We start from the raw sequence: 15,524 nt of genomic DNA on the forward strand, positions 1-15,524 counted from the left end.
TATATATAATGCTTAAAGTACTACCTTATTATATTACTATATTACTCCTAATGTAACAATACACTAATATACTTCCTTGGTCACGTAATGCAGCCTCGTTCTCTATCGGCTGACCTTCCTTATACTGTCCCTTAGAACGCTTAGTGCCTATCCTAGCGACCTTATCTATAACCTAGTCCGTAATATTTATATAGTTATTAAAGTATTAGCTATTTCCTAAGTAGTAAACGTATTTCCACTAATTATAGGCTAGTATTTACGTATTTACGGTATTACGTAGTCGGAAAAACGTTACTCCGGGCTTATAACTATTGGAGGATTTGGACTATATAATTATATAGGCTAATCGATATAGGTAAGTTAGCGTAGATAAGATTTCTATCTTCTTCTACTCTATGGTTACCGTTCTAGTTTATATAGAACATTACTAGGCAAATGACCTCCTGGAGCCTATTTTCCATGATTCCAAAGCATTCCAAAAGCTGTAGCACTGACTCATTGATCGTCATCACAAGGTTGCTTGCCTGTTCCATCGATAGTCATTTAGGTGCCAACATCACCCAATCAATATTGAGGACGCAGATACCTATCGACGACTTAAGAAGTCACATCAAGCGAAAGGACAACGGCTGAAGTCGCCTTACACCCTGACCTATGTCCAGCAGGTCCGGCTTTGCGCCTGGCGCGGCTACCGAAAGCTTAAAGCTGATCCTACGTTGACTCTCACCATGTCAATTGGCAGCATAGTCATGGCGCTCATCATCTCGTCTTTGTTCTACAATCTTGAACCAAACACAACTTCATTTCGCAGCCGCGCAGTCGTTCTTTTTGTGGCAATTCTATTCAATGCTTTCTCTTCCATGCTTGAGATTCTCACGCTGTATTCACAACAACCTATTGTGGAAAAGCAATCTCGCTATGCTTTCTATCATCCATCGGCGGAGTCATATGCTTCTGTACTGGTTGACCTACCAGTGAAGATCTCCAACATCGTTTCATTCAATATGGTATTCTACTTCATGACGAATCTCAACCGTGCCCCCGGCCCATTCTTTTTCTATCTCCTTGTGGAGTTCTGCATTGTCATGGCTATGTCTGGGGTCTTCAGATCTGTGTAAGTCACCTGATTTATGAATAGTCAATGACCGAAAAATCTAATGCGTTCTCAGTGCCTCAGTATCCCGAACAGAATCGCAGGCCATGGTTCCAGCCACATTTATAATGCTTGCCCTGATCATTTTTACCGGATTTGTTGTCCCCATTGACTACATGCTGGGTTGGTGCCGCTGGATCTGTTATGTGAACCCAGTTGGCTGGGGCTATGAGTCCCTGATGGTGAATGAGTTCCACGGCCGCAATTTCATGTGCTCGGGTTATGTTCCCGGCTACATAGATGTCACTGCCGGCACTACGGCTTGTGACGCAGTGGGAGCCGTCCCAGGACAGTCCTATGTGAAAGGAGAGGACTACATCAGTTCAGCATACAGCTATCACCATGCTCATAAATGGCGGAATGTCGGTATTGTTATCGCAATCGCAGCTTTCGGTCATCTCGTTTATTTCACGGCCAGCGAATGTATCACAGCCAAAAAGTCGAAAGGTGAAGTTCTTGTCTTCCGTCACCGAGTCGTTGCTCCAATTTCGAAAATGGGTAACGATGTTGAAAAATCATTCTCGGGATCTTCACCGCCTGTCGCGAACTTTGGTCGGTCAGATATACGCAACAAGAACGATTTCAAACGCTCCCAAGGCGTGTTTCACTGGAGGAACGTATGCTATGACATCAATATTAAAGGCAAGCCTAGGCGTATTTTGGATTCTGTCGATGGTTGGGTGAAACCTGGCACTGTAACAGCCTTGATGGGGGTATCCGGAGCCGGCAAAACCACACTCTTGGACTGTCTAGCAGATCGACGCGCGGGTGTGGGCATTATTACTGGTGAAATGTTGGTTGATGGAGTAATGCGGGATGAAAGTTTTCAACGCAAAACAGGTTATGGTCAACAACATGATCTGCACCTGCAAACGAGTACAGTACGGGAGGTAAGAATATCGCCACTATCCATCATCACACTCTAGTAATAGTGGAGAAAGGACCTCCTAAACAATCAAGCAAACTGACTTAATCTTACAGGCTCTACAATTCTCTGCTCTTCTTCGTCAGCCATCTAGTGTCTCAAAGGGTGAAAAGCTGGCGTATGTGGAGGAGGTCATGGATCTATTAGATATGCAGGATTTTGCAGACGCAATTGTTGGTGTCTTAGGAGAGGGTCTAAATGTCGAGCAGCGCAAACGCTTAACTATTGGCGTGGAGCTGGCGGCTAGACCTCCACTTCTACTTTTCGTCGACGAACCTACATCAGGACTTGACTCTCAAACGAGCTGGGCCATTCTAGAGTTACTCAAAAAGCTCTCGGATGCGGGCCAATCCATACTTTGCGCCATTCATCAGCCATCTGCAATGCTCTTTCAGCGGTTCGATCGCCTGCTACTGTTGGCTGAGGGCAGCCAAACGGTATACTTTGGTGAGTATCCCCTCTCCACCTGCAATCAGACTGCCCATTTGGTCTATAGCTTACCCTGATGTATCGGAAATGTAGGCGAGATTGGTGATAACTCAAATGTGCTTACTGAATACTTCGAGCGCAATGGTTCAATACCTTGCCCACCCGGCGCTAATTCGCGGAATGGATGCTAGAGGCGATTGGCGCTGCACCAGATAGTCACTCTCAAGTCGACTGGTTCCAGACCTAGAGGTCTAGCTCGGAATATCAAGCTGTTCAGAACGAATTGACAAGCCTCGAGTCCTCGAAGGGAGATCAGCCTTCCACGGAAGGAAAGAACGAACCCACGCAACATCATGAGTTTGCCGAACCACTGTGGCAGCAGTTTATAGTCGTTCACCGCCGAGCAGTCCGACATCTTTTCCGAACGCCCACCTACATTTACTCCAAGCTTTTGCTTTGCATTGGCAGCAGCCTCTTCATTGGTCTTGTTTTTCTCGACGCACCATTGACCATTCAGGGGCTTCAAAACCAGATGTTTGCCATTTTCGAGATTTGCAGTATATTATCGCAGTTGATAGACCAGCAAATGCCACAATTTATTGAACAGCGCTCTCTGTACGAAGTCCGGGAACGACCTGCCAAAACCTATTCCTGGAAGGTCTTCATGCTCAGCCAGATCATCTCCGAGCTTCCTTGGACTGCTCTAGCATCTGTGTTCATGTGGGCGCTTGTGTACTATCCGGTTGGCTTTTACAAAAATGCCAACGCCGCCGGGCAAGGAGTCGAGCGAGGAGCTTTGATGTGGCTTCTATTCTGGCAACTTCTCCTTTTCACCTCGACTTTTGCACACATGTGTGTTGCCGCGGTTGAAAATGCAGAGGAGGGAGGAAACATGGCGAATTTCCTTTTCATCTCAATATTCTTCTTTTGTGGCGTTCTCGCTCCACCAGACGCAATGCCAAGATTTTGGATATTCTTATACCGGGTCTCACCCTTGAATTATTGGATCTCAGCGGTTCTGTCCGCCGGCCTCGCCAATGCTGAGGTCACATGTGCAAATAACGAATGGACCACCATCACTACCCCCGAGGGCAGAACATGCGGCGACTACATGGCAAATTACATTTCACAAGCCGGGGGTTATGTCCGGCACCCAAACACGACTGGAATTTGCAGTTACTGCAAAGTAAAGGATACGAACGTGTTCTTGTCCAGCATCAGCGCCCATTACGAGGATAGGTGGCGCAATTTCGGTATTTTCTGGGCGTTCATCGCATTCAACATTGTTGCAGCGCTGGCTCTTTACTGGCTGGCAAGAGTACCGAAGGGGAAGAAGAAGGTGTGACCAATTCACCATTTGCAAGATGGGGATTGGTGGGAATGGAAGATGGTTGACGTTGAGATACTTTTTGTGTTCGACCTTTGTGTTATCAGACTGACTCCTTCTCCGCCTGTCATTTTGTTGTATTCATTTGCGGGTGAACCAGCAATAACAGAACTCACTCAACACTATCACTTCTCTGAGAAGAAACGTGGAAGACTGTCTCATTGGTATTTGAAGAAAGCGCGTCACATCCCGTGGCCCCTGGGATTCTCCCCCAGCTAAGATTCACAGTTCCCTTTCTGAGCATTCCAGGGGCTCCTAAATACTCACCTCTTGTACTTTGTAACAATTAAATGATTGCATATTTGAGTCGATATAGTGGACTTCAGACTGCGCTCTCAGCATGTTCGTGCGAATCGGTAGATGTCTTGCAACATTTGCTGAGCGAGCCGGCCAAGAAAGCAATGTGATAAGGCTGCGACCAATGAAAGAGCGGGCCACAGGGCTATCTTGCGCACCGAGTAAAACATCCATCCACCGCGTTGTGATCATACCTCGTACCCTTCCAGGCTGTGGATATGTCTGACATCCCTTCTACACTGTTCAGAGAATATTGTACTGGGACAAAGGAGAGGGAAGGTTTGTCGACAGCGTTGGTGGTACCTACCGTACATACATGTTCGAGTACGTGGATCTAATGGCTCGGCCCGAAACTATTTCGGATGCCTAGTTTCTGGTGGGAATACCGGGAATCGCTTGGATAGATATTTACAGCCTTGCTGACTAATTCGAGAGGCGTGACAAAAGGCACCCAAAGGTATCCTTTCCTCCACTCCTTTCCTCCACTCCTTTCCTCCACCTCCCGAGCCGGAGGGATATCCATTTCGATTGAGTTGCTTGATCTGTGTCAGCCTTTGCCTTGGGTCAAAGAGGAACCATTTGACCTTGGATATTGCCGTCCGAGTCAGCCATGGTCAATCCGCTCGACTTATATTGAAAGAAACGTATCTCTTCCTTCTCCCACGCCAATGTATGCAATCATTACGCCCCATGCTGAGAAGTGACCTCCCAAGTATGCACTGCGATTTGAAAATACTATCCCTGGAGCTGAGGCTGGTCCTAGGGTCCATCGATAGGCGCGACTTGGCGGGAGACGATCGGGATTCGGGGCGGGTCGGAGGACGAGGAGGAGTTGTAATCCGGCCTCCGCCAAACGAGTATGATATTTGCCCCGATTCCTCTGTTCGTCCTTTCGTGGGGTCTCTTCCTGTCAAGTAGAACGTCAAGTGCCATTTTCGCCGTCATTTGTCCAGGATCACTGGATTTTGATCCTAGTTAGACCAGTGCAGCGTGGCTTCTATTGTCTGCTGCCGGTCGACTCGTACTGCATGACCGGCATAGGTGTTGGGTGGTCGTCGCCATCCTCACCATTGGTCTGGTCGCACTTTGTGGGTGTTTATCTTACTGCCACGACGCTTTGAACGTCAGCTCGTCAGCCGTCTTCATTCGCATCGCTCTAATTTAACCGTCCTTAGAAGCCCACAAGACCAAAGGCTGTAATAAGTGCCGGAAATGCATAATCTTAATCTTTTTGACAGGAGCTGCGTTCTCATATCCGTGGTCAACCTTCCTTCCTCCGTTCCGAAATCCAACATAAGGAGTTAGCATATCCTAACCCTAAACTCCAAGGACTAAAGCAAAGCATCCTCAATCCACGTTCTTCTCTAAAACTAGAGGTTGAGTGTTGCAGCCTAGGTACGATCTAGTACTCTCGAGGACTTTCGTTCGAACTTGGTCGAGACGCAGTCTCTCGTTCGAGTTATTATCTGGAGCCTGGTTCTGGACTGGCAATTGCTGCGTTGGGGACGCCCCTGCTGCAGGGCGTCCGACTTGAGTAAAAAGTCTGTCTGGTGAGGCGAAGCATGCGTGAAAAAGTCCATCGTCCGGGCCCAACAGTGCTCCGGCTGTATCGCTGGTTGTTGAATCTTTTTTGGGCGTGACATGACCGCCGTCCTGCGGGTCCCCTCGATCAAGTCTCCGCGAGGCAATCGACTCGTGCAAGCCTCTCCTTGAAGGATTTCCCACAGGCCACTCACAACGACCTGGAGTTCTCTGACAATTGCCGCAGACTGGTTTGGCACTATCACAGCTCTTCCTCTTTGAAATGCACCAGCTGCATCGGGCTTTTATCACGTTGCTTACACCTTTGGCCATTGCGCGGCCAGAAAGTCCTTCAGTGCGGCCTTGGGCACTTTGTTCCGAACCTATGGAAATAGTCAGATTTGTCTCAATGCCTTCGATTTTCATGCCCATGCTTACCTTGACTTTCAGAGTGTTGGCTACCATGCCCAGAGCTGCTGGTCCGACGAAGAGGACCGAAATCTTCAGGACTCGCCATGCTATAGATCTTTCGAGGAGGTCTGTAGTCGAGCCAAAGTCGCTCGTCCCATCAGGCTGCGCACGGTTCCGCTTCAAGAAAGGATTGTAATGGAGCAAGCCCACGGGGAAAAAAAAAATGGGACATTGGTCGCGGTGCGTACCTCAATTAGCCTTGGTTCAAGAAACAATTACCAGGTTAGATCGATCTGAATAGGTCTTGGTCTACAATGAAACCTCCTTGGATGCGAGCAGCACACCTAGATATTGACGATCACAACAAAAAGTGAGTAGGGAAGGGGTGCTACATTAACCACGTAAAATCTACAAGAGAGGGGTATTTGGACAAGGACAGCGTCGCCTACTTATCGACGTGACCCTCCAAAAACCTCACATTGCAGTTTCGTATTCAGGATCTGGACCGTTGCTGCATAGAGTTGAGCAAGGTCACGGTGACAATGTAAATCCGCGCCGGCAACGACGACAGTCAGGGTGTTATACTTTTTAATCACGGTATGCCGGCGCAGGTCAGAATGCCATCTCGCTGTGAGCGGAGATTGAAAGGGCCACCATCCAAAGCCACGTCCCTAGTGGAGCATTTTAAGTGGTTGTCTGCCATAAACCATGGTCTTCTGATGATTGACCTGCAGCTTCGTCGGATGTTCAGAGTAGAAGATGGCGACTAATCAATGGGAACATACTTGGTATCACGACCTGGGCTCCAAGGGTAAAATAGTCAATGAATCCCATTCTGATTCCAGGACGCAACGACTCGTCCCAGAGCCGGCTCACAGAGTAACAGGCGCACCCCGTTGAGATTTACGGGGTGCTTCTAAAGTGGCGTCGCGTGGGTGAGGTGCGCATGGGATGCAATTGGCTCTCCTACTACATCGTCCATCGCTGTCTGTTCTCGTTCCTCGCATATTGACCCACTTTGCGGTTCCGGCTGGTAATGCGCCAAGTCCTTGACCTGCGAGGAAGCTACTGGAGAAGAGACGAGAAATTCGGGTTGGGAGTGTCTCGGTCGAAGCACGAATCGCGAGAGTTGAAGAACAGCGCCCGTCGATTCACCGATCGATCTCCGGCCGGAGTAGGGATATACTGAACACTTTGTAAAGACTAGTCGACCTGTCAACGGCCGGAACGATCACTGAAATCTAAGTGAGGACAATCAGATTGTCTCTCTGCTGACAACTCAAGAGGAGTTTCCAGGCAATCCTACTGGACAGCTCTGTAGAATTACCATAGTAGTGAGGAAGTTCTTGGATGGAAGCAAGGCGATTCAAAATGAGTGGGTGATTCGCGTAGTGGATACTTTCGGCAATCCGTAAAAAGGCTCCGGATTCTGACGAACCCTAGCAAGCCACCGTGTGGTACCCGCGATCCTAGACGATGTAGGGGTGAATAGGAGATGTTGCATATGGCATGCCACATACGGAGTACTGCATTGCATACCCGGCCGCCATCAAACCGTTTCGTAATTGTTCGAATTGCACCAGACCGAGGACAAGCCTGCGCTCAGCAGCACCAGGGACCACACGATTGCCAGGATCTGCAGGACTTGCAGCTGTACACTACTCCGTACATGTACTTGTCATCAAACTCTGCCACGCGTGCGAAAGTGTCCGGAAAAGAAGTCCGGGTTTGCTTCGAGACGTTGCCTGGCATCACGACGTTCTTCACGGAGTGAGTCCGACAAGGCTCGGCGCAACCATCTGAAGGAATTGAATGTTTCATGTCCATTCACCTAAGTATTCGATATGAATGCCGGCCAGCTAAGTAGCACTTTTTGCTCAAAGATATCCAGGGTTCCTGCAATATAACCCGGTGGCCCAACAACCCCTTCGCCATCCGTCGTTGACATGCTCTCCCTCTTCTCAATGGCGACTATGCATATATGCATGTTGGCAACAACCCGAACAAATTTCGTTTATCCTTCCTGCGATTTCAACTTCAGCTCGACATCTTCGGCGTCACCTGATTTAGTCCATTCTTCTCCCTCAAGGATCCCTTGACGGCCCAAATACTGTTATCGTTCTCCGCCCCTTTCTCACAATTGCCGCCTTCAACCCACTCAATGAAACTGATCCTCGGTAACACCCTTGCCCATCGCGCTGGTACTCGAGACACCACCAGTGACCATCTTGAGCAGATTATCCACATAGTTGGCTCCACTCCACTTCTGGTGCGTGACGACGTCGATCTTACCCTCCATCTCGGGCTCCTGGATCAGCTCGCCGTAGGCGCGCATGCCACGCTGGGCGAACGACTTCGCGAATTGGTCTGAGATCAGCGCCGTCGAGTGTAGGCCCGCCAGCGTGATGAACTGCCAGCAGTAGCCCAGCTCCGCAAGACGTTGGATGTATGTTTCTTGGTCCTTGGCCGCCATTGCGGCTTTCCAGTTGAAGGATGGTGAGAGGTTGTATGCGAGTCTGCATTTTGGGGGGGGGGGGGGAAATTGGTTAGTATTCTGCTTGTAGGAAGAAGATAAGGGGAGCAGGGAAAAATGGGTCGGAATGATAACTCACTTTTGCTCGGGCCACACGGCGTGGACGCCATCCGCGAACTCCTTGGCCTGCTCGTAATCAGGGAGCTTGCTCTCCATCCAGATGAGGTCAGAGTATGGGGCATAGGCAACAGCGCGGTTGATGGCGCTGGGGCAGCCGCCCTGGTAGCGGTAGAAGCCTTCGCGGGTACGAGGGGCGTCCCAGTCCCAATAGATATCAACACCGGTGAGGCCCTTGGCGATGGCGCGGGCCTCGCTGTTGGACTTTCCGACGGCGGCCTGCTTGTACTTGGCGATCAGACCGGCCTTGTTGACGTGCACGCCAGCGTTGATTGCGTCGATGACTGCATCCTCGAACAGCTTCAGGCCAGCCTCCGTTATCCACCGGTCCTCAATCGCCTGCAACTCGTCACCGGCTTTGCCAGACCGTTCGGCCGCGACCATCAGGTCGTTGAGAGGTTGCAAGTTGGCGTTGGTCGAGCCCAGAATGAAGCCGTGGTCTCGGTGGTCGATGTTGGAGCTGATCAGCGTGGCGGCTTCGGAATCTGTTCGTGCAATTGCGAGGAGATCGACACCCATAATGTCGGCCTGGGCACGGATGGCAACGAGACGGTTGATGTGTTCAGAGATGGGGACGAGCACCTTGCCGGCCATGTGGCCACACTTCTTGGTGCCTGGAGCCTGGTCTTCAATATGGATGCCAGCGGCTCCCTTCTCGACGAACAGCTTGGTCAGTTTCATGACTGCGGTCAGGCCGCCGTGGCCGGTGTCTGCGTCTGCAACGATTGGTCGGAGGTAGTCCACGTTCGCGACAGATCCTCTCTTCTCCCTGGGGGTCGTCAGACGCTCTTCTCTCTGCTTGCGGTCGTGGAACAGCTGGGCCATGAACAGGTGCTGGACCTTATTCGGCACCGTGTTCATGGGGTAATCCGCCAAATCGGGGGACGGCTCATCGGTCGATGATGCTGTGGATGAGGATTGCCAGCCCGAGACGTACACTGTGTCGAGATATTTGTTCATCTGGGTCAGCATGGTGGGTTCGAGGCAGCCGTATGTGGCAGAGGCGGTTTTTGTCTACAAAGTGTGGAAAAATCCCAAGTTAGAATGAATAGATCATCTAAGAGGGGGTAGTGTGCACGGGACTTACAGCAAAACGGTTCTCAACGAGTTTCCATAGTTTCTTTGCCTGGTCATTGCTAGGGTATTGGATCTTGATAGTGCCTCGTTTCTGCACGATCTGCTCGGCCGTGAATGGCCGCTTGGTGTAGCGCCATCTGGAGTCCGTCCACCACTGTTTGACGGCTTCGACGTCCTGGAGGTACTGGCTCTCTTCCTCGTCAATAAAACCCATTTTGACAGTGTCGACAATCTTGGTTATGGCTGATGTCATTAAAGTAAGGGAGCAGTAACAGTAGCAGTAGTAGTGACAAAGTATATACACCCGAAAACGACAACAGGCACGCGACTTCAACAGGCGTAGCAATGCAGTCGTTAGAAAATGCTTTTGGGGAGAGGAGAGAGTTCTATCCAAAATCACAGTGATTTACACTCAGAGGAGGAAACAGTCAGAGGAAAATCGCATCCACCGGAGCGTGCTCGAGACTTAAGTAAAAAAGAGCACAAGCCAACGACCCGAACGATGAGATGGGCCGAGCCAGCAAATGACTGCAAGTCCTACCAAGCTGCGATGGGCTCAAGCACCGAGGACGGCAATAGGCCATGTCGATGACTCTAGACCCCCAAGCTTTTGCCTGCTCTCATTCGGTCCAAGGGCGGGATAGGCTTAGAGGACAGCATGGGAGGAACAGCGGCGGACGATGATTGGTGGAAAGGTGATCATTGGGGAAGAATCCGGACTGGAGGAGACTTTCGAAGGAGGCGTTTTCCTTGTCAGCTTTTTCCATCCAAGCACATCAGGAAATGGCCGTTCGGTTTAGGATCGGCCCTGTGGGGAAAGAGGACATGGTCAGAGCAGCAGCAATTGACAGCATGTGCACCATGACGTTGGTCTTTTCCTCCGTTCATCCGCCCAGGTCTTGGTATAACTCTTTCCGGAGAAGAAGCCCGGCGAGTCAAGCTCTATTGAGCTCTGATTGAAATGAAGATAATTGAGATACATCCATATCTCTGGAACCACTCACTCTACCTTCGAGCATTGCTACATTTCTGCTTCGTGGTGTTAAGGCACTGCTGCGCTACACAAGTCCCGCATCTGCACGTACCCTGATGCCAAATGCGACGGATCCGAACCTCGGCACAAGTCACGTGACTGCCCCTTCTGGGGCCCTCAGTTTTCCAATGCTTCTTATTCGATGTTTTTGCCGGTCTTAACCAATAACCAGCCTGAAGGAAACATTGTTACGAAAATGGATCGGAACCAGAAATGCTGGAAAGGCAACGAGTCAAAACACTGTCTCTCGTTGAAGGAATCTTCATGGATAGTAATTGTAGGACTTGACACGCCCGTACCGAGCACCTATTTACAATGCATGCCCCGTTGCGACACCGCCACAATTTGACTCCGAAGCCGCCATTGAACAGACTGAAACGAGAATAAGTGCCGCACGCTCTATCTAACCGACAAATACCTAAATCGATATACAACCATAACTTGATAGCATTCCCATGATAAAAAGACCATTGTCATCTTGACTGTCGGATTCCTGCATACTTGACGCTTGCTCGCTGCGCTTAATAGGGGCCCTTGTCAATATCGACAAGGAAAAGCAATGCCATTCACAATTTCCCACAAACACCGGTCAGCGGAATTTCATTTTTCCGCTTCCGAGATAACAACTGCTTCAGCCTCGTCGGCAGATCCCGGAACAGACTCATCTGAGCCTTCCGTGATTGTTTCATCTCTTCCAAGTTTAATTTCTGTTGCACGTGCAAAAGTTTCGTAAGGCGTTATGGTTCCAAGTGCTCGTTTCATATGCATAGGAATGAATGACAAGCCGTATACATAGCTGGCATTGACCCAACCGAAGCTGGTTATCGCAGTTAGTAACCAAGCAGAATTTTCGATGAATGTCAGCAACTCACCCTTCGCGAGGAACTCCTTTGAAGTCAGCTCCTTGATTTCCATACTCAGCTTCAACCTTGTGTGGATCAAGTTCACGAGTCACGTTGTACTTCTCCACAACAACACCATTGAAATCGACGAATGCCTTGGTGACCATATACAACCATTTGTATGCCAGTCGTTGCGCTTCCTCAATGTAGCCGTACTTGATCAGTCCGCCCCACGCCAGCATTTGCTGCGGAGCCCAACCGAATGGATAATCCCATTGTCGATTCGGTCGGTCAATGCCGATTTGGCCACGAGATTCTTCTGTCCCTGAAACGAGACCGCCGAAACAATCGAACTTGGGTAAAGCATTGTAAACAAGTGCAGCTGCCTGTTTGGGAGATGCACAACCTGCCCACATGGCCCAAAAGGTGGTAGCTGACTCGTACGTAGTGCGCTTTTTGTTGATTGTGTCATAGTCAAAGTACATGCCCTTGGCCTCGTTCCACATGTACTTATCGATACGAGCCTTGCGCAATCGGGCTCGGCGATCCCAGGTGGCCGAAGTCTCGTAGCCTTCTTTCCGATTTGCATCGGTCTGGAATTCCGGTGGGATAACTAATCGGTCTTTGAAGTATTGCCGAATGCACCACGAGATGTCGATCTCGTACCTGTACAGTAACGAGTTGAGATCAATAGTTGCCAGGTTTGCCGCACATCCCTCCAGCCGGTAGGATGTGTCGTGTCCTGATTCACGGACTGCCCGATCGTGAAGAAAGTATTCATCCAACTCTGGTTCCTCCACCTGATCACTGTTGTAAGCTTGCACAAATTCTTCGAACGTCATGCCATGCTTCTCAGCATAGGGTGTGAGAATGTGGAGGAAATGTGAAGACTCTGTCTCGGGTGGGACACCTAAGCCATCAGGGCGATAGCGAGAAAGATTTGTGACAGGGTCAAGGCGAGGAGCTGACATCCACACATTGTAATACTCCTTGATAGCTGCCCGAATGGCCAATCGAAGGAAGTCCAAGGCGCCGGCTTCGTGCTTGATCTTCTCGTATACTTTGAGAGCCATATCTGTCAAGAAGGGTGGCTGAGACCGTGACAGATAATAGGATCGATTGGCGTTCAAGATTTTGCCGTAATGCTCGATACAAAAAGCAAAATTGAAGACCATGGATTTGGCCATGTCTATCTTGCCATTCTCGATCAGACCAATGGACTCCATATAACTGTCCCAGCCATACAGTTCATTGAAGCGACCTCCGGGGACGATGAAAGGTTCGCCCTTGAGGGTCTCCTTTCCGCCAATCATGGTCTTTTTCATGGCAAGTGCGAGGATTCCAGGAGCACTATTGAGGCTGCGAACATACTCTGCCGTGATGGGACCTTCTGGTAGCCAGCAGACATCCAGTCGCATTTCTGGTTGGTCTCTGACCACTTGGGTATAGTACTCGAACTGTTCTGGACAGGCACGAGGAATGTAGATGCGCGGTCTCGGATCATCTGTCCAATCCTTTGGGTCTCTTCCAGCCTTTTCAATTGTGGCAGCGTCCAGTGCTCTGGTCAGGTTATTCCAGAACTCATCTCGGATGCGACGAGACAGTCGATCGACAGGATTTTCACTCAGCCGCGAACGATGTATTTTGACCACCTTTTTCTTTAGATCTTGTGCCAAGGTCAACTCCTGGAGGAGGTTACTGATCATGTAGTTTCCGCGGACTTCGGTCGAGCGGTAACCCGCCGAGGCAAGGGTGCCCAACGCAATGTGCTGTTGTTGTGTTAGTGGTTTTCGTCTACAGTGGAAGAACTTGGTGGAGGCTACCTTGGGACCATTATCTTCAATAGTGATCTGCTGGTTGCCGTCGATGTCCTCCCTTGTCATCAGGTCCTTAAGGGTCCGTTCCACGTCCACCAACAGTTCTTGGTGATGCTGATAGTACTCATCTGAAATGAAGGAATGTCAGTCTGAAATAAGAGGGGGACTAGGATGGGCCGGTGAACCAACCATGACTGGTACGTCGAATGGGATAAGCGCCCTTGGTAGCCTCGAAGAGTGTCTCCCGAGCAGGTTTGATGTACTGCTCGGTGCAAGTCGTTAGTATGAAATTGACCAGTAGATGCTTTTTTCGGAGACCGTACCGAGGAAACAGTTCTGTTGCGGGCCCCCAGCAGTTGACGTCTTACGGCATCTTCATCGTAGTAGACTGAGGGAGAAGAATAGGGATCTCGACGCTCCAGGGATGAGTTCCGTCTGTGGTGTTGCCCATCTGGCAGGCTCATGACAAGAGAATGGGGGGAGATAAGTGCTAGAAGCAAACCAAAGGTAAGAAGAGGCTTGAGCGGTGGGTGGAGGATAAATTATAATTTACTTACAATGAGGAGAGACCGATTACAGAGACCGGAGTGGGCGACGGAGACAAGGGTCTATGATGTCGTTTCGGACCCCACTAGAGAGTTTTGCTTGGAAAATGGTTGGCCTGAGTGGGGGTTCTCAAACTGTATGAGATTGGGTTTGTGTGGGAGTTGGATCACACGACCGAGACTCTGGTAGGAGTATTCGGTCTGATTCGCCAGTGTCTGCAGGGATAGAGAGAGAGAGAGAGAGAGATTTCAGTCGGCACGGATGCCAGAAACCAGATTTGCGGTGAAGAATGGTTTTGTTACAGTGAGTGCAGGGGAAGGTACTAGGTGCGAGGTGCGAGGTGCGAGGCGCAGGGGCAGGCAGGTGCAGGTGAGAAAATAAAGATTCTGGGGAAGGAGCGGCTATTTGGTGAGAGGCTCGCTAGCACGCGTTACGTAGAACGAGTGGGTCAGGCGGACAAAGAATCTCTTCACGAGTGGAATGAAAGAGGCTGTCGGTGAATTCGGGTTACTGCGCGGCACCAACTACAGTATCCGTACTCTCCGTAGAAAGAGCAGACAAGGGAATAATAATCAATTAATTATCCAGCCGAGCTAGTAGCTTGACTCAACAAGACAGAGACTTTCATCGCTGCAAGTGGCGTGGGATGACCATGCAAAATCTAACTCAAGAGGTTTTCGTTTTGGTGGCAGATGTAAAATGTAAGTTGTAAATTGCGACAGGCCGCATCTGCGAATTGGGAAATCGCGCCGCATCAAGCAGGAGTAATTTTCGGAGTCCGTGCAGGTGATGCACTGGACAGATCTTGGACTCTTAACTACAGCAGGCCCTTGCTAAGACCCATTTCATGGGTCCCTACAATCCTTGGTGCATGCTTTTGTGGATTGTGCGGCAGAAGCATTCTGGCGGTGCTCGGTGTAATGGAGGACAAGGCTGTGTACTCCGTGTACTGTTACTGACAATGGCCGGCGACATGTTTGTGTTACCCTGCGGAAGAGCCTAATCAATAACCGTGACGACCAGGCGGGTCCTTGTAAAAGTTCCCACGCTTTTGACGCTCCCGCTGCAAGGACCAGGGCCAGGGCCTAGCACTGCCAGACATGTGCAGCTACGAGGACTCCGTACGGACGACAAGGTACGCAGTACTGGGCACCTGGCTACGTCACGTACAGAGTCCTCGTACCTCTCCTATATCAGCCATGTATCTAGATAGCCAGTATTCCATACCTTGTTCGGAGTCGTATCCCGTACCTGATCTTCCCCCATCATCGGGCCTTGCCCTTTCCCGAGATCTCCCCTCTCCCCGCGCTCGGACACCTTCCATAGGCGTCAGGTCCACCCTTGGTGAGGCTCTGATGTGCAACTCTAATGCTAGCCTTGCTGTTTCCCTCTTCTACGGTCACCTATTCCTCCTACTGTCTATCAAACCATCACCC

At 50.1% G+C, this 15,524-nt stretch overlaps 4 protein-coding genes across 4 annotated transcripts; 1 reads left to right on the top strand and 3 right to left on the bottom strand.

Moving 5' to 3' along the window:
- Nucleotides 1–728: 728 nt before the first annotated feature.
- On the top strand, nt 729–3,852 carry A1O9_10021 (ATP-binding cassette, subfamily G (WHITE), member 2, PDR; the record flags this gene model as incomplete). Its single annotated transcript, XM_013400758.1, has 4 exons — nt 729–1,114; nt 1,170–2,043; nt 2,135–2,515; nt 2,755–3,852. 4 exons carry the CDS (start codon nt 729–731, stop codon nt 3,850–3,852), a joined length of 2,739 nt encoding a protein of 912 aa, XP_013256212.1.
- A 1,686-nt stretch (nt 3,853–5,538) lies between these two features.
- Nucleotides 5,539–6,229, bottom strand: A1O9_10022 (uncharacterized protein; the record flags this gene model as incomplete). Its single annotated transcript, XM_013400759.1, has 2 exons — nt 5,539–6,095; nt 6,151–6,229. 2 exons carry the CDS (start codon nt 6,227–6,229, stop codon nt 5,539–5,541), a joined length of 636 nt encoding a protein of 211 aa, XP_013256213.1.
- Nucleotides 6,230–8,281: 2,052 nt separating this feature from the next.
- A1O9_10023 (isocitrate lyase) lies at nt 8,282–10,064 on the bottom strand (the record flags this gene model as incomplete). The annotated part of the gene is made up of 3 exons (XM_013400760.1): nt 8,282–8,639; nt 8,736–9,787; nt 9,861–10,064. 3 exons carry the CDS (start codon nt 10,062–10,064, stop codon nt 8,282–8,284), a joined length of 1,614 nt encoding a protein of 537 aa, XP_013256214.1.
- A 1,419-nt stretch (nt 10,065–11,483) lies between these two features.
- A1O9_10024 (neutral trehalase) lies at nt 11,484–13,608 on the bottom strand (the record flags this gene model as incomplete). Its single annotated transcript, XM_013400761.1, has 2 exons — nt 11,484–11,700; nt 11,756–13,608. The coding sequence occupies 2 exons, from the start codon at nt 13,606–13,608 to the stop codon at nt 11,484–11,486; spliced, it is 2,070 nt and encodes a 689-aa protein (XP_013256215.1).
- Nucleotides 13,609–15,524: the final 1,916 nt, after the last annotated feature.

This window comes from Exophiala aquamarina (genome assembly GCF_000709125.1).
Source record: "Exophiala aquamarina CBS 119918 chromosome Unknown aczIA-supercont1.12, whole genome shotgun sequence".
Taxonomy (NCBI): domain Eukaryota; kingdom Fungi; phylum Ascomycota; class Eurotiomycetes; order Chaetothyriales; family Herpotrichiellaceae; genus Exophiala; species Exophiala aquamarina.